General features: G+C 44.6%; 1 protein-coding gene across 5 annotated transcripts in view; it reads right to left on the reverse strand.

The window, feature by feature from the left end:
• ZNF638 (zinc finger protein 638) overlaps positions 1-19,600 on the reverse strand; it is a 67,872-nt gene that overhangs the window by 15,239 nt on the left and 33,033 nt on the right. For 4 of the 5 annotated variants that reach the window (XM_040335544.1, XM_040335543.1, XM_040335542.1 and 1 more), the window contains 9 exons: positions 18,502-18,554; positions 18,288-18,416; positions 15,700-15,831; positions 14,823-14,864; positions 14,186-14,323; positions 12,530-12,655; positions 12,356-12,390; positions 10,225-11,425; positions 5,770-5,856 (listed from right to left, as the gene is read on the reverse strand). In XM_040335544.1, coding sequence (XP_040191478.1) covers positions 5,770-5,856; positions 10,225-11,425; positions 12,356-12,390; positions 12,530-12,655; positions 14,186-14,323; positions 14,823-14,864; positions 15,700-15,831; positions 18,288-18,416; positions 18,502-18,554 — 1,943 coding nt within the window. The remainder of the gene's footprint in view (positions 1-5,769; positions 5,857-10,224; positions 11,426-12,355; positions 12,391-12,529; positions 12,656-14,185; positions 14,324-14,822; positions 14,865-15,699; positions 15,832-18,287; positions 18,417-18,501; positions 18,555-19,600) is intronic. The other variant, XM_040335545.1, reaches the window with a different exon arrangement.

The raw sequence follows: 19,600 nt of genomic DNA on the forward strand, positions 1-19,600 counted from the left end.
CGCACGCCGGCGGAGCGATACGGAGAGCAGTAACGCTGGACAGACTAGTGCCGGTCAGGATAGGCACTAGATCATGTGAGTGCAAACTTATTACGGGTTGTGTGAATACATATCAAGCCTTTTAACTTTAAAAGTTACTCTACCTTATTGGGGAAAGAGCTGTGGAAAAAGGAGAAACTTCTCAGATCTGGGGAATTGCAGGCGGATCCCGTTACAGGCTTTAAAGTGTGGTCTGGTGAGCGCATTATTTGTTAAGTGGTGGTGACACAACAAGTGAAAAAGTCACAAATATTTGATCGATTTAACCTAATGGAATCTGCAATAGCTGCACTTTGAAAAGAAATGGACTTTTTATTTGCACTTTTCACTTATTGAACCTTTTTTGGACTATATATATGGGTTGGAGCACTTCTTGTTGTTTTGGTGTATATTGATTATCGATTTATTTATTTAAATTGGGTATGCATATTGGTTGACGGAGTCGACTCACAATTATATATACAACTTTTTGGGGAATATATAAATTCATTTTATATATAAATTCACTGGTATATCATATTCACATTATTAATAGGATCAGCGCAGTAATATATGCATACACATATATATTTATTTATTTCTTCAGAGGAGGGAAGGTGTAGATTAGGCGATAGTGAGCCCACGGCGTCTGACGCGTCCGCCCAAGAGTCTCTTGACCTGGCCACGAACCGTGACACCTTCCGACTGAGACGAAACGACAGAAGATCCACGTCTGGAGTGACCCATTTCAGACAGAGACTCTGAAACGCATCCGGGTGTAGCGACCATTCTCCTTGGTCTAGCGTTTGGCGACTTAGTATGCCTGCCAGTTCTGTATCCCCGGAATGTACACGGCCGACAGAGCCAGAACGTACCTTTCGGCCCACCGGAGGATGTACGCGACTTCCGCCGCTGCAGCCGAACTCCGTGTGTTCCCTTGATTGACATACGCCACCGCCGTGGCGTTGTCGGACTGGATCCTGATCGGTCGACCCTGCAGACCCAGCGACCACTTGGAGAGGCACAGCCTGATCGCCCGGAGTTCCAGGACATTGATTGGCAGACAGGACTCCTCCCGAGTCCAGCGCCCCTGGGCTGACTGGACACCCCAGACACCCCCCCAGCCGGAGAGACTGGCATCCGTCGTGACCACCGGCCAATGGCACGGCAGAAACGAATTACCGGAGGGTCTGGCAGGTGATAGACACATCCACCTCTGACTCTGAGCTTGAAGAAGCTCTCAGGAGAAGGTCATCCAGGTATCCTACAATAGCGATCCCACGCTGCCTCAGCAGGGCCAGAATCGGAGCGAGCACCTTGGTGCCGGAGGCCAGGCCGAAAGGGAGAGCCACAAATTGAAAGTGGTCCTCTCCGACTGCAAAGCGCAGAAATCTCTGGTGCTCTGCGCATATGGGGATATGCAGGTACGCGTCCTTGGTATCCAAGGACGCCAGAAAATCCACTTGATGGGTGCCGCCACTACAGAGTGAACCGACTCAATCCTGAACTTTTGTACCTTGACAAAACAGTTGAGGGCCTTGAGATCCAGGAGCAAAACCCCTGAAACCGTTTCAGGAAAGGAATCGGCACAATCACTCCCCTGACCAGCAGATCCTGAACAGCAACTGACAGGGCCCCCCCGACGTTCCGGAGGAAGCTGGAGGTTGGAAGGAAAAAATCTGTTTGGCGGACAAGAGAAACTATCTTGTACCCCGAGGAAACTACTTCGCAAACCCATCGGTCAGAAAGAAGAGACCTCCACCGAGCTGCGAATTCGCGAAGCTGGCCCCCCACCCGAGATACGGGCGGGGGCAGACCTTCATGCGGACGCAGGCTTATCCGCAGGCTTGTTGGGCTTGCGGAACCAGGGTCGCTTCTGCCCTTCAGAGGGCGCCTCCCTGGAAAAGTTTACCTGCCGCACCGGGCGGACGAAAGAACCTCTTGGGGGCGGTAAAGGAGGGGCCCCTGCTTAGGGCGAGGCTCCTTACCTTTACCCGCTTAAGGGAGTAGAGTACTCTTACCTCACGCGGCATCTTTAAGGATGTCATCCAGAGACGCCCCAAAAAGCCGTTCACCCTTAAAGGGTAAGTCCACCAAGGCCTTTTTAGCAGACTGGTCCGCAGACCAACACTCCAGCCACACAAGGCGGCGCAACACTACCGCAGAGGCCCTGGAGAGCAAGGGAAGCGTATTCAGGGCTTGCTCACAAACAAATTTTATGCCCTGCACCAACTGGTCGGCCAGCGCCACACAGTCCTCAGGAGGCATTATGCGCCTCCAACTCCTGAAGCAGCAACTTTGCCCGTTCCGGCCAGGACTGGTCCCACCGCCGACCCCACCACTGAACATGGAGCAGGCCACAGCCTCAGCTCTCCTATCTGCGGGGTCCTTAAAAAGCGGGAGCCCCTTCCACAGTCAACGTGGTCGCCTTGTTCAGTCTGGACACAGGGGGGTCCACCGACGGAGGAGAGGTCCACGTTTTTAGGAAGTCCTCCTCAAAAGGATAACGGACCGCAAAGTATTTTGTTACAGAAAACTTTCTGCGGCCGATGCCATTCCTTGTACATTTTTTTTTTCCAGATAAGGAACACAAGGAAACACTTTTGCAGTGCGGGCCGGCTTGCGGAACCCAAAAAGGAACCTGCATCTCTGATGCCTCCGCCGAATCCTCAAGTTTTTGAGTATCCCGCACTGCAGTGATAAGAGCTCCAACAAGCGCCCTATCATGCGCTGACCCTAAGCAGAGTCATCCTCACTGTCCACACGTGGACTAGGCCTGTATCCTCTGACATTACGGAACCAGGGCCGGACGCAGTAGCAGGGCCCGATTCCGTGTCAGACATCCCCAGAAGAAGGCGGAGGGAGGGGGAGCTTTTTACCCCCCCTCTGGCCACTCGCTGCTTCGATCCTGGCAACAAACGCCTCAAGGACTGCCGTCATAGCATCCACAGAGGCCGCAGGAACAGGGGCACTAAGGGTTAACTCCGGTATGTCTAGGGGGGGAAGCCTCCGGTTCGGATGCCATGCTGACCCACCCAATTGCCGCCCTTGGACTGCAAGGCAAGACCCACAGGCCACCCCCGATCGACCTTCCCAGGAACGCACCACCATGCCAGGGCAAGGGGACTGCTACTTACCCGTCCTGCGACCACCAGCTGGCGACATCCCGGACAGAACTAACGTCCGCGCAGTTACGGCATGGCTGTCGGCCCGGCACACTGTGACACGGACATATAGCCCGGTCATATGAGTGCCCTGGAGCGTATAGCTCACCGGCCACCTCTGGAGCAACGGGCATGTCCTGGACAGCCCAGCGCGTAGCTAAAGGCCGGAACATGCTCGATGGCTGAACATGGGGGGACTACAAGGATCGAGGATCCAGCCTGTCACCCAGTCGGCAGTTGATTGTAGATCACAGAATCCAAATATGCAGGGAAAAAAATAAAATAAAAAGCAAGAAAATTGCAAAAAAAATCTCCAGAGCACAAGGGCCCAGAAGAGCCATGCCATCTGCTTTTGCTAGGCAGAAAAAAACTGGGGCTGCATGATGCAGAGAGGGGGATGTACCCAGGGGATCCACCTCCTGGGAGGTACTGTACTGTGTGGAGTGTTTTAACACTTAACATGCTGTTTTTCTGCCTAGTCAATCTCCTAAAAGGGAGGATAATACCCCAAGGTCAATTGCGGCTGTGTCTGTCCATGAACAGAAGAGAAATAGTTTTATCCTGTATTCATAGATCCTTCCCCTCCTGCACCGACTAACTTGGGAAAGCCAGCTAACACAAAGGCATTAGCCAAGCCTGCACATGCTCAGTTGTGTCTTATGCTGGAGAAAACAGTTTCTTGTTCTCAGATATAGCCAGGTCACACGATATTGACATCACACAAGTGGGCGTGTATACTGGCTGTAGTGAGAAAATCTCCACCCACCTCAGCACTGAAGAAAGAAACTGTGCAGTTTATTATGTAACCGTGATATAGAGGCAGTATTTTTTGTAAAAAAGATTTATAAGCGGTGGGCACTGTGATGAACTATTTTCTATGGGACAGCAAGTAGAGGTAAATCTCCCCCAATGGGACAGAGGACAGAAGAAAAAAAAAAAAAAAACACAGGGTTATAACCTTCCCCCTACTTTATCTGAAAAAAAAGTCATACTGATGACTGCACAAATCGATAAAGCTTTTTTTGTTTTGTTTTTGAAGTACTCAGACTTTGGTTTTAAATTCACCAGCCTTAATTTAGGTGTAAAAAAACTACATAATCGTTTAGCATTGTGTGTAATGCCAGGATATCCTGCTGTCTGCTTTCTCCTCAGACAAGCATGACGGGAGAAGCTTGCGATCATGAAGAGGGGGTTATTCAGCAGATAAGTGAGGCATCAGAAGGAAAGGTTTCATTGTCCACCACCCAAGAAGCAGAAGGTGTTTTCATATTTCACCAAAAGCAGAACACCTCTTAAGGGCTCAGTCACACGCATGTCGATTATACAGAATGAAAGCAACACTAATGAATGCACCTAGAGCATTGATGGTGTTTTTGACACGTTTTTGTAGCATTGAAAAAAAGCATGAAAAGTGCTTGCTGAATGGCCATGAAGGTGTTGATTTTCTAGTAAGAAGTGCTTAAAGTGGCTCTTCACTTCATCTGTGCTCCACAAACTTAAAACCATACTTTATTAATATTAAAAGCAAACTCCCCCGTACATCCCCTCCATGCTTTTTTTATTGAGAAATTGCTTAGAAAAAATTGGCCCAGCATTTCTGGCTGTGGCCATGTTGAATACGGAAGGTTGACTCATGTAGCATTTACTTCCTAGAATCCATCTGCCTTTAGTTCAGGTATGCAGGAGAGTGTACTTAGCTGGGAACCCCCCCCCCCCGCCTGAAAACTTCCGGAATGTACATTTGCCTAGGCAAAAAAAAAGTAATAAGCCCAAAAAAAGTTAAATATGAAATATTTTCCTCTTTACTAATGCAAGTAGCATGAAGATTAAAAATAATCAATGTTGACTGTGAAGTTCCACTTTATAGGGAAAGGGATGAAGAGGAAGTCTGCTGAGGCGTGGTTAGGTTGCGGTGTGATGAGGCATTTTTGTGATTTCTCTGCACGTTGGATCCATATGCTTTGATCTTTGACATATGGCTTGGTCCAGGTCAAGATGATCATGAAAAGATTGTCACATTCACTTGCAGGAACTGACACTAAAAGCTTTGCTACCGACAATGCTCATTGCCTTTGCTCCTGCCTGGCACTGTCGTGTTGCTGGCTTGCTGCTTTTGCCTGCACACAGAGGCAAATGTTACCACACGGCTGCTTTGTACAAACAGGAAGTGGCTGGAGCTGTGCCATTCTAGTTCTCTATTAAGTGCATTCTGGGATACAGGAGCCTCCACTGCCTCTCCCCCAGCACCCAGCTAACACTTTATAAAAGCTGCACTACTGCGCCATTAAATGCTACAGGTTAAGGCATGTTACCACTGAATTAAATGGGAGGTAACTGATAAGCATTGATGCCTTATGAAAGAGTCATGCTGCTTCATTTTTAAAGACCATGCTACTGCATCTGTGTGTACAACACAGGGTGGTGTCCCATTGTAATATTCTTGGCAGGCATTACAAAACACTGCATAAATGCCGCTTAAACACCGGGTATTGACAGACGTGTGAACAAGCCCTTAGTGTAAATTCAGCAGACTTACTTCTAAATATCTTATCTAGTAATTCAGCACACAGGATTCAAATATATGTACCTTTATTAAACTCTGAGAGATGGACGTGTCACCTGTACTTTGATTAGACTCCCCTATGCCATCACCAACAGATTCAAAGCAAACCGGCTGCAAAAATAATCAGTACTGCAATTACCATTAGATACATGTCCATTTGCTATATACCCAAAAGTCTGGAAAGAGCACATCAATTCAGGCCTAGGGCTGCATAACAAGCTATGTAGCACAAAATAAATTAAAAAGAGACCCTGTGACCATATCAGGAGCATCAAGCTTAAGATATGTGTTACAGCTTCTATGAATGGGGGCCAGGCAGAGGATTGATAGAGAGGAAGATTTCTACTGGAAAAAGAATCAACACAAGGGACACATCACACCAACTGTAAAGCTCCCTTGTGCCGATTTCGTTTTTTTGCTTAAAAAAGGCTTTAATGATTTAGGTTACATTACATCTGGAATGCACGCAATGTAAGTTCATGTAACAGTTTAGGTCGGATTTAAAGATATATTCTTAGAAGTACTTGAGTACAGAAATCAATTACAGTGTATGCATTATGGTGAATGACCTAGCGAGCTTGAAAGTGCTTAAACCGCATTAGAGACATTGCCAGTTTATAAACACAAACACTACCACAAAATCTGAAACAAAAAATAAATAAAATAAAGTATAGTCTTATTGATCTGTACTCCCTTGTTTAAGTCTGTATAAAGTCACCCAGGCAGATAAGAGACAGCATAGCTGAAATTCTGTCACCACAGAATATATGTTTTAGAAGGCATCCTAGTCAACTATACGATAACCTACAGCTTACCTTGCAAACTCTTGCCTATACAAATTCTGAAGGTCTTTCATTTTCTTTGAGACACTTGTGAAATATCTGAGCAACTATATTTTAATTCACCTTGTAGGTTAAGGTGTTGGGATCACTTTACAAGCCTACAATACTGTTAGGCCTTGTTGGCACAGAAATATTTATGTGTATGCCCGTGCAAGGTCCACATCTCCCCGCACAGGAATGCACAAGTGTTTGGTGCATCACCACACAGGCAGTCCCATTCCTGGCCATAGGGAAGCAGCAAGTGCATAAAGCCTCGACTCCCAGTTTGGATAGCAGTGCGAGCGCACAGCCCCAAACGTTGATAGCTGCCAAACTAGAAGCAGCTGCTGTATCCCAACGGCATGAATGGGACTGCCTGCACAGGGATGCATGGAACACCCGAGCATCCCTGTGAAGGCAAACACAGCTCTCACACAGCCAAATGCTTAAGTACGCCCATGTGAACGAGGCCCAAAATGCGAGAATTGCAAACACTGCATGCACTTTCACAATGAGGTCTCATTTGACCAGAAAGAAATTTATAGGCTGCAATATTTAAAGGAGAAGAAGTTCACTTTAAAAAAGTGCATTTACTATTTTTTTAGGAGTCTGGAAAGCATTGCACCATGCAAGTCTCCTGCAGACTTGTCAGTGCGAGCCATCTGCCCCGTACAGCAGTGGTCATCAACCCTGTCCCTCAGGGCCCACCAACAGGCCAGGTTTGCAAGATAACTGAAATACATCACAGGTGATATCATTTGCTGCTCAGTGATTGCAGTATTCTAGTCTGCATCACCCCAAGGTAATACATAAAACCTGGCCTGTTAGTGGGCCCTGAGGACAGGGTTGATGACCACTGCCCTACATAGTACAGCCAGTTTCACACTGACAGGAAGACTCAATGAACTACCACAGCACTTTGTTTTGTGACAGTACCCAGAGAACTACAAGTCAACAGCCGCAAAGGATAGAGTTGTGAATGAATGATGCGGCCGTGTGGGCGGGGCCCCGCACTGCTTTCAAAATCTGACAGCTAGTATGGGGAATCTCTCCCTGTACGGCTGTCACAGGGAGAGGAGGGAACAGCGAGCAGCTGCAGCACTGGTAACAGGTTACATGGTCCACCTCCTTTTTTAGGGTGTAATATATTCCCAAAGGTGAATTTCTCCTTTAAGAAAATCACTGTGATGAAAAGCTTTTTGTAGGATGAACAAATTGCTTTACAAATCCTAGGCATGCAAGAACAGGAACATTGTCCTAACCTTGAAAGTCCAGCAGTAGAATTTTATGCTGCCATTTACACAGAAATTATACTTTGAGATCATTTGCAAAACATTTGGATTTAACCTAGAGATTTGAGATGTTGAGCATGCAAAGTTTGAGAGGCCTACTCCATTAGAAAAAATTGATAGCTGATCACACTTCATGTTTGCCAAAAAATCTCAGATTTGTGAGTGATCTGCTTAGAAATACATATGAAAACCAGCTGGTGTAGGTGTTCTCCAATGTGTTACAAGTCGTACACAATACAAAAATCGTCCAAAAAAATAATAAAAAAATCACTGCTTTCACAGCAATCGTACGATAATCAGATCATTGGTACAGAGCTTTCAAGAGCCAATCTTGACAGTTCGTCAGATATCCAATCGGACAAGCACAAAAAACTTGTACGATACCAGATCGTACGATTTTCGTTTAATTAGTACAGTTGTCGTCAAAAATACAATATAAAACACACTACGACACATGATGTCACTTCCAATTTTTTATTCTGTCGTATGAGAATTTGTGACTTTAGTAAACTTCTTTTCGAAAAAAACGTACGATCTTTCTTCCCATTGCCAGGTTGTGTGTACGGACCATTCATCACCTGGTTTCTATGTAAAACTTGGTGGTTGATTTACTACAACTGAAGTTCAAAATCTGGTGCAGCTGTGCATGGTAGCCAATCAGCTTCTAACTTCAGCTTGTTCAAATAAAGCGGAGTTCCACCCTAAAGTGGAACTTCCGCTCATCTGATTCCCCCCCCCTCCGGTGCCACAATTTCTTAAGACGGTTATCCTTTCCCACTTCCGGGGGTCCGGGCCCCAGCCCATGATGTTACTGCTGGGCTCCTTCCTCCTCCCCCGGGCCAATAGGAGCGGGCCTCAAGCATGCGCAGTAGGGTTCCCGGCGAGAAGCCGAAAGGCTACATTGCTGAGTTCCCATACCTGAAAAAAGGATTTTTGTACTCGCCGTAAAATCCATTTCTCTGAGTTCATAGATGGACACAGCCTTCATTGACCTTAGGGTTATGCTTCTTCTAGGAAGAAGCATAACCCTAAGGTCAATGAAGGCTGTGTCCGTCTATGAACGAAAGAGAAATGGTGGCGGCAGCACCCAACAGCTGTGGTGCTGACATCGAGGGACTCCAGGACAGGCAAGTGTCCCAATATTAAAGGGGTTGTAAAGGTACAATTTTTTTCTGCAAATAGCTTCCTTTACCTTAGTGCAGTCCTCCTTCACTTACCTCATCCTTCCATTTTGCTTTTAAATGTCCTTATTTATTCTGAGAAATCCTCACTTCCTGTTCTTCTGTCTAACTCCACACAGTAATGCAAGGCTTTCTCCCTGGTGTGTAGTGTCGTGCTCGCCCCCTTCCTTGGACTACAGGAGAGTCAGGACGCCCACTAACACACAGCTCCTTTATCTGCAACGTAGAGAGCGTCCCGACTCTCCCGTAGTCAAAGGGAGGGGGCGAGGGGATTTCCCCCCTCCACACATTCAAAAAAGGTAGGTGGGGGAATCCTCCCCCCGGTGCACCATTGCCTTCTGCCATTGCTGCAGATCGAGCGGTATCCGACAATGTGGTTGAACGGATGTCAAACAGTAGAAAGACTACAGTGACCACACATGGCTTAAATTGTGGCTGGGTTCACCAGGAATACATCCATGGCCACCTTTAGCCGCTACAGGGAAGTTCTGCAAATCTGTACAATATAGAAATTCAAACTTCAACTGCATCAAGTAACCCAAGGAAAGCATTAGCATAACTCTTCAGTATCTTGCTTTAAAAAGGAATATGACCAGGAGACAACGTTGGATCAGTTAAAGTGGAACTTCAGTCATTCCCCCCCCCCCCCCCCATCTTTAAATCTTCTGCCCTTATCGTTTTATCTTTGGATAGCAAACGTTTTTCTGCCAGTAAATACCTTATACAGCCCACATCTTTTCTGGTCACTGACCTAGACTTATGACATGCACAGCTCGTTCTCTCACTCTTGTGAGCGTTTGCCAAGAAGGGAGGGGTGATGAGTCATAAGAGGGCCATTGAGAGCTGCAGAATTGGGGGTGTGCTGAGCGTGTGCAAATCCAGGAAGTGAACAGGTAGCTGCCCACAGTTAAAATGGCTGCAGCCAGACTCAGTGGAGGGAGATTTCTGCAGCATATTTGGCAAGTACAGAATCACAGTATATATAAAATATGCAAAGTGGTTGGAGGGAAGCTTCAAAATGGCAAACATGTTATTACAAATTATGTGAGCACACTGCAGTTCCTCTTTAACCGTATACAACTTTGCATTTGCATAAAATTTAGGCAATATGTGTGTAAAACTAGCAAATACAAGAAGCTCCAAAATCGGGCAACAGGACACAAGAATGAGATAAAATAAACTTACGCTATCCTTTGATCGGTCGTCCTTCCTGTTTGACCTGACGTCGACGTCTCGTGCTCTGGAGGGGACTTTTGAGTCTCTGTCCTGAGTGCCGACACCTCTGTGACCGCTCCTTGTCTGGTGTGACGCAGTGGCAGTTTTTGGGTTACTGGATACGCTCTCTGATGGACTGGATCGATTACTACTCGATTTTGGGGTGCTGCTCTCTCTTCCTGAAGATCCCCTGTCTCCAGAATACTTCTTTCTGGGTTCCGGAGTCTTTGAAGATGACTTCTGACCATCCACTGTGAGTGTTACAGACAGTTCCCCCTTTTGAGGATTAAATTTCGCAGTCCTGGTCGCAGGTACTTTAGTTGCCATGGCTGCTTGTTCTGAGTCTTGGGGCTCTTCAGCGTCTTCTCCGGCTGCCTCATCACCGTTTTTTCCATGAGACGACTGCTTGCTCCTTTCTCTCTTCTGCTTAGACTTATCCTCATTAGATTGGCCATTTTCTTTACTCCTCGCATCCCTTGGACTACGACCAGATTCAGGTTTGGCTTCCTTATCGCTGCTCTCCTCAGCTTTGACTGAAGAAGTCTCCTCTTTACCGAGAGAGCCGATGACCGCAGTGGAACCCTCAGACTCCTTGTTTGTGGGTTCAGGAACCGTCTCTGGAACTTGAGATACTTCAACACTTATCCAATCATCTAGTGCAAAGATATTTTGGTCATCTACAGCTGAGGCTTCTTCTACAGGTTTTGGGCAGTCACCTGACATTTCCTTGGTAGATGTCTCCATATCATTGCCATCAGACTCTTCCGAGTCTTCTGCTGTTAGCATGTGTTCCATACTGACACTGTCAATCACTGGTATTTCAGGACACTGTTCTTCACACTCTTCCTCATCAGATTCCACAGACACCAGAACGTCGGACTCTTCCGTGACATATGGCTGAGCAATCGAACTACATATAGGCTGCTCTTCTACAGGCTGTGGCTGGATAAAGGAAGCTGGCGCCTCTGGTGCTTCGGGTGCCTCCGCAGCCTCCTCATAGTCATCGTCGTCCTCTACTTCCTCCGCTTCTTCGTTGGTAAACACACCTGCAGCTTCCACATCTGCCTCAGCAATGTCGGCGTCAGACACAGGCTGCTGCTGCTCTTCCAGCTGCATCTCTTCATCAAGATTTGGGGCCACTTCTTCACATATGTTTTGATCAGGCTCGGAGCTGGAAGGCGTTACATGATAAAATGTTAAAACACCCTTCCTGGTTACCTCAGACTAGGGTCAATCAGACCAAGATGCCCAATATTCCCTTGTGTGAGTGTCCAAGTAAACTGAATTTCACCTAGTTTCCTGTCCTCTGCTACAGGGTCCCAAAGTTGCAAAACACAAGTTTCCCCTACTGAGCAACCTGCTGGCAAAATTAAGTAATGGGAAATATCTGACTGAGGAAATTCAGGGGACAAGAGCACCCCCCGTGTGCCACTATCAGACAGGTGGTCCCAATTACAAAAAGTATGAATTTAAAAAGTTCCATTCCCTACGTACAAAACAGTATTTTATACTTCAACTGTCTCCTTTTATATCGTATCTCCTCTAATGACAATCAAGTAAACAGTAGGATGGTCTAAGGGCCCTTTCTCACGGGCGGACCAATCGGGTCCGCCTCTCAGTTTTTCAGACAGAGCCCCCAGTCTTTTTTATGGAGCGGTAGGTTTCAACGGACATGTGTGTTGACACCCACTGGCATTTGATCCTATCCACTAAAAACAGACGGACCCTAAAAATTTACCCTAAAGAAAAAAAAGAATAAAAAAAAAAGAAGACGGAACCGTTCGGCGGATGTCAGATGTAAACATACTGGCAGTCCGTTTAGGAGAGCGGGTTGTGTCTACTCTGCAAAAGCAGGCTCAGCAAAAAGATTCCCAGCAGAACAGGCAGATTACAACAGAGCCTGCCCTTTGTGTAAGGCCCCCTATTGTTTTGGGTTTAAACGACTCCCAACGGAGCCCACCTTTTTTGTAGGACCCCCTATTTTTTTTGGGTTAAAACGACACTTTACTAATGTCAAAAAGTCACCCTTGCTAAAGGTTCAGAGAAAGAAAATTGAAACATACTTAACACTATCAAATAAAATTGATTATTTTTTTATTACCTTTTCTTCTCCTCCAAGTAAGTCTCATATTCATTCTAGACAGGGGGAAAAAAATAGATGTAAGACAAAGTATAAAATGTGCGTAAGCCTTCCCAATGCACAAATCGCAGGTCTATATTCCATAGCGCTTCTGGTGTTCAGCTAGTCAGATCTCATGCATTTGGCTGGTCTTACCTCGGGTAGCTTGGCCTTGAAAACCAGAGAGCATTTAAGTACAGTGTCCTCAATACGGCCTGGAAACCGGGACAGGACAGCATGCATACTCTTGGCAGCACTAAAACTGGTCATGTGAAGGATTGCCTGTATAGTAAATGACAAATATATGATGAGCAAACAGGTTCATTAAAATAATTTTAACCCAAAAAATGTTTTGGCTACCAAGGTTTAAAGGACAGCTGTGTATATTCTGGTTGTATATGTTGAACTTTACTTTAAAAAAAACCTGTCTGCCTAGACTTTTTTTTTCCGGACTCCACTATATGTAGCTTGGTTCTAGATCACCAACAAAGTACCAAGGCCAGAAATAGTCAAGCAGCTAGTAAAGTGATATTAAAGTCTTTTTTTTTTGTTTAAAAATAACAAATGTGTTATACTTACCTGCTCTGTGAAATGGTGTTGCACAGAGCAGCCCAGACCCTCCTCTTTTCAGCCAGAACCCTAGTATTTCTTGCCAGCACCCTAAGCTATTATGAAAGCAGTTACCTGGCTCTTGGAATTATGCAAATACCCAAAATGCCTTGATGGGTGGACGTCAGTCTGCACAACTGAAATCCAATGAAAGGGGGGTAGGCCAAGGACAGTTGGGGCGGGGAGGAAAGGACTATTCAATGAACATCCTTCAGCCAGGAAATGACGGGCTTTGACTTGCTACAGCTTCTAATGCACACTTGAGAAGCTTGTACTGCAGTGAAATCAGAGCAAGCCATTTAAGTCCAGGAGAGGAGTTGGTAAAATGGAAAGACTGAATGGATGACTGGCATTCAGTGTTAACAAAAACAATAGCAGGCTCCATACTACTTAAAGCGGGAGTTCACCCATTTATTTATTTTTAGACCTTTTCCCCTTAGATTCCTGCTCGTTTTGTCTAGGGGAATCGGCTAGTTGTTTTAAAATATGATCCGTACTTACCCGTTTTCAAGATGCATCTTCTCCGTCGCTTCCGGGTATGGGTCTTCGGGACTGGGCGTTCCTTCTTGATTGACAGTCTTCCGAGAGGCTTCCGACGGCCGCATCCATCGCGTCACTAGTAGCCGAAAGAAGCCGAAAGTCGGTGCGGCTCTATACTGCGCACCGACGTTCGGCTTCTTTCGGAAAATCGTGACGCGATGGATGCGACCGTCGGAAGCCTCTCGGAAGACTGTCAATCAAAATAGGAACGTAAACCGTAAGTACAGCTCATATTTTAAAACAACTAGCCGATTCCCCTAGACAAAACGAGCAGGAATCTAAGGGGAAAAAGTGTTCTCTATGGGTGAACCTCCGCTTTAATCGCTCTCAGCATTACACACACGTCTGCCTGCAAATAATACAACTATATCGATCTAACGAGTATTTAAATTTTACCCCCATAATTCCTATTAGGGCTTCTTTTGCATAAAAAGAACAAGTCGGCAATTTAAAATGCATATATATATATATATATATATATATATATACACACACACACACACACACACACACATATCCATCTATCTCTAGAATAAAATAAATGACAGCCATATAGAGGACAGGAATTTGAGGCCTTACTGAAAAACTACTGTTTATACGAGGACACAAAAAAAATGGTACATTACAGCCACCAAGTGCATATTGAAGTAATAAAATACTCACTTTTCTCCTATTGCTGATCACTATATAATGCTCCACTTTTCCAAACCGAAGCCCGATACGAGTTAGCTCAAACTCTTCTATTTCCCCTTCAGGCAGATTTGAGAGATGCACAAACCTTTCATAGATGCTTGGCGTGATCTGAAAAAGAAAAGTCAAATCACATGATTACAAAAAGAGAACGGTGAAGCCTCACATTCAAAACTACAGGTACAGTAGACAACCCCTTAAAAAATTGCATTTCCACCACTGCTGCTAAACTGGGACAAACTCAGCAGATCATGGGTTTAATATGCCATGGTCCTGCAACTTGTCTGTATCCGTCTGCCTGTACCTCCGATATTAAATGGCAGGAAGCTCAGTGAACTACTTAGAGCGATCAATAGCACCCAAATAGTTCACTGAGAACTACAAGTCGTCAGCCCTAAAGGAGGTCAGGACTTGTTTTCGCATTCACAGGTGCTTTTGTAACATGTTAACACCCTGAACACGGGTGTAACATGCTACAAAAAGATGAACTTATCCTTTCAATACTAAGTAGGCTATGTAAATTGGAACACAACATAGTGGGGTGGGTGCAAATCTGACTGCAAAAGTGGAAATACACTTTAGTACAAATAAATGCACAGCAATGTGTTACCTTGCATGAAGCTTGTTCAATGATCTCAGCAAAGATTCGATTCTGTGGAGAAAAAATAAAATTATTAAAACAAAGTTATAGCATGGAGTGAGAATTCACATATACGTGATAATTCTTAGAGATCAAACGCCCATTTATAATTTTAACTTATAACTGCAGGTTGAGGTTTTAAGATATTTAGGAGAGCCATATTTTTCCTCAATTATCAGGCCCCTTCAATAACACATTCAGACTAGTCCATTTATAGTATACTGCGACCACATGAGGAGCATTATAGCTGCTAATGCTGGAAGTGTTTTTAAAGAGACATTTTATTTTTACCCTCTTTTTTAGGAAATATAAAAAAAAAAAAAAAAAAAAAGTACCCTTGGTCCAAAATTCCTCCTGAAAAAAAAAAATCTGTGCGCTTCCTGACTCAAGGCCAGCCTCATAGTAGTTTCTCTGCACTGTGAGATCTAAGGTACTGCTGCTTCTGACTGCTAGTCACAAAAAGATCTGATGTCACTACAAATTATACTGCTCACTGGCCAAAACCTGCAGGAAGCGATCACATAATAGCAGGCCTCTGGCACAATCAGCTGTGACTGGGAAAATCCCCACATGACCAAGGGGTGGTGGGGATGATAGAGATCACGGATCTGATATAGCCACATGGGTCTGAATCTTAGCTCATGCTTAGTTCGGACATGACACAAAAGCCCTGTCAGGATTGCCGCCTTCATACAAAGTGCAAGGCATGGTGGGGTTGATTTACTAAAACTGGAGTGCAAAATCTGGTGAAGCTGTGCATGGTAGTCAGTTTCTACCTTTAGCTTGTTCAATTAAGCACAACCCATACAAGTAACATTTAATCCATTAATTGGAAGTGCTTCCTCACCTCATCCTTTAAATCCTTGAATGCCGGAGCCATGGCGATGTTCAGTGTATTTCCAGCAAGGCAGGTTGGGAACACACTGTAAAACTTGAGCATTGAATCTAAAGAGTTTCTACTGGTCAACTCCAAATAAGCCTGAAAAACAAGAGAACACTGGCTAATTAAACACACAGATTATCAGGCCTATTTATTAAACAAAATGCACAAAAAGCAGAGTCGTTACATATAGTGACCAGACAGTTCTTTGAGAAAATAAGGAATATATTTATGGAAACGACTTTTATAACAATTTTCTTGGCTTTTAATAAATGCAACTGTATAAGGATCAACGGAAGCAAAGTGAGTCTAATTTTCAAAGATTATAGAGCAGCCTCTTGTTCTGTTGACTATTCTTGTCAACAGTAATGTCAGATGGAAAGTTACCCAGTCACTTCCCTGAGAATAGTGCCGATTAACTGCTTGCCGACCACACAACTTACTTATATGGTGGCTGAGCGGCTCTTCTGTGCTGGATCATGTACCTAGTACATGATCAGCACTTCTGATGTGTTGCAGCAAAAGATGATCAGTAGGTCCTCAGCCAACGATTGATTGCTGGGACCCGCTGATCGGCTCAGTGATGGTAAACACAGAGCTCTGTTTAGTGACAGGCAATCTTGTTTTTTTATTTATTGCTAAGCAGAGAAAAACAAAATCAGCACACACATTAACACTTCCTAGGCACAGTTAACCTTTTGATTGCCCCAGATATTAACCCCTTCCTAGCCAGTGTAATTTGTACAGTATCAGTAGTGTATATAAGCACTGATCTAATGGGGGGTGGGGAGTTCTGCTTTAACCGCTTAGCGACCAACCCACGTACATACACTGCGGCTACTTTGTGCCAGATCACGTACCCAGTAAGTGAGCTGACACGTCTCGTTTTGAGGTGCGTGCGCCACCAGTGACCCGCTCCCACTGTGATTGGACACAGCGGGAGCCAATCAGCAGGTTCGGCAGACTCTACGTCCACCGGGACCCGACAATCGTTCAGGAAAGGAAAGAAGCAGAACCGCTGTCTCCCTATGTAAACAAGGCAACCGTTGTTTTGTCATTTGAAAGGGTAGTGATCCTGTTTCTGCCACAGTACAAGCACACACAGTAAAGAAGCACATTTTAGGCACACAGTTAACCCTTTGTTCGCCCATGTTAACCCCTTCCTAGCCAGTATCATTAGTACAGTGACAGTGCATATTTTTGATCTGATCACCGTATTGGTGTCACTGGTCTCCAAAAAAAAAAAGGTCACTTGGTGTCAGATTTGTCCACCACAATAAGTCTATCGCAGTCCCGCTATAAGTCGATGATTGCCGTCATTACCAGTAAAAAAAAAAAAAAAAAAAATATACCTCATGGTTTGTAGCCGCTAGACTTTTTGTGCAAACCAATATAGGCTTATTGGGATTTTAACCAAAAATATATAACAATAGATATTGGTCTAGATTTACGAAGACATGGATATGTTTTATAGCATAAAGTAAAAAATTGTTGTCCCCTAAAATTTCAAGTGCCAGTTGGTCAAAGAAAGAATTTATCCCTTCTGATGCAAAGCTAATCAAATTTGAGGCTCAATACTCGGATTTCTAAGTGTATGGGCATATTAAAGAAGTAAACCTGTTTTTTTTTCTTCTCTGCAAAGCAAAAGGTATAATGTGCTAGAATGCATACTAGCACATTGTGACACCTGCAAGTGAAGCCCACTATATGCATGGCATACTAGCACATTGTGACACCTGCAAACGAAGCCCACTATATGCATGGCATACTAGCACATTGTGACACCTGCAAACGAAGCCCACTATATGCATGGCATACTAGCACATTGTGACACCTGCAAGTGAAGCCCACTATATGCATGGCATACTAGCACATTGTGACACCTGCAAGTGAAGCCCACTATATGCATGGCATACTAGCACATTGTGACACCTGCAAGTGAAGCCCACTATATGCATGGCATACTAGCACATTGTGACACCTGCAAGTGAAGCCCACTATATGCATGGCATACTAGCACATTGTGACACCTGCAAGTGAAGCCCACTATATGCATGGCATACTAGCACATTGTGACACCTGCAAATGAAGCCCACTATATGCATGGCATACTAGCACATTGTGACACCTGCAAATGAAGCCCACTATATGCATGGCATACTAGCACATTGTGACCTGCAAATGAAGCCCACTATATGCATGGCATACCAGCACATTGTGACACCTGCAAACGAACCCCTCGCTGTCCCCTCTCAAGGCCGCATCAATCTTCACCCGTCTTTCTTCCGGGTCCGTGGACTCTGGCCGCGTGACATTACTCCCGCTTGCATGCACGCCACAGCCTTCTGAAGAAAAGGTCACGGGCAGCTGTTCCTTCAGATCGCATGCACCGATGACATTGGCGCAATATACAGTGAATATCTTCTAAATGGCGCACGTTTGAGATATTTACAGTACCTAGGGGTAAGGCTAGAATGAGACTTGCCTATAGGTACAAGGCAGGTTTACTTTCTCCAAGACATTAGTCATCACTTCACACTTTATCGTTCACTGACCTTTCGATAATTAGGGATGACAAGGATGTCGTTCACACCACCAAACGGCTTGGCCAGGTTGGATATTTCCTCCACAGTGTATTGTTTCTCAGGCAAATTCGATACAACAACAACGCATTTCTCAGCTTCCTACAAAGCAGAAGCATTTACATGAACATACATAACAAGCACGGTTTGCTTTCTCTGCAGATACACACAAAAAACAGAAACTGACCTTCAGTAGGGGATCAACGAGGCGGTGACATTTGACGAAGCCAGGGGGAACCTCTGAATGGAGAGAAAAAAATAAAATAAACAGGTTACTATATGCAACACAGATTTTATTTGCTGGTGAAAATGTAAACTCCACATCCAGAACAGCACAAGATGCTCAGTCCACCAAACACTTCAATAGCAACACTGGATTATATTGGCCATTCCCCTTTTGTGGGATTTAAGTTTTACCTACTTAGTGGACCAAAGATTCAAAGTAGAATTCTAGCCTCAGCCCAACTAGTTTTAATAATGTCCCCACTCCTAACACCTATGCGGACTACCATGTGTAAAAAAATAATAAAAATAAAGCTAGCTTTAATTAAAATATTATATATATAATATTATATGTGTAATTTTATATATATATATATATATATATATATATATATATATATATATATATATATATAAAATTACACACACACATTTTGATGGCACCTTTCCCAGCTATTGTGGAGTGCGATCTCCTCTTCCCTGCAGCCACTTCTGGCTGCCCCAGGGGATCGTGTAACTGGACTGGGCTGAAAATAGGTGAATATACACTCACCGGCCACTATTCGGTACAATTGTTCAATTGCTTGGCAACACAAATTGCTAATCAGCCAATCACATGGCTACTCAATGCATTTAGACATGGTGAAGTTGACTTCCTGAAGTTCAAACTGAGCATCAGAATGGGGAAGAAAGGGGATTTAAGTGACTTTGAACGTGGCATGGTTGGTGGTACCAGACGGGCTGGTCTGAGTATTTCAAAAACTGATAATCTACTGGGATTTTCACAAACAACCATCTCTCAGGTTTACAGAGAATGGTCCGAAAATAAAAATATCCTGTCCTGTTGATGTCAGAGGAGAATAAGCAGACTTGTTCCAGATGATAAAAAGGCAAGACTATGAAAGAACCACTCGTTACATCCAAGGTATACAGAATACCATCTCTGAACGCACAGTACAGCGAACCTTGAAGACCACACCGGGGGCCACTTCCATCAGCCGACAGGAAACTGAGGCTACAATTCACACAGGATCACCAAAATTGGACAATAGAAGATTGGAAAA

This window comes from Rana temporaria, chromosome 1 (genome assembly GCF_905171775.1).
Source record: "Rana temporaria chromosome 1, aRanTem1.1, whole genome shotgun sequence".
NCBI lineage: Eukaryota > Metazoa > Chordata > Amphibia > Anura > Ranidae > Rana > Rana temporaria.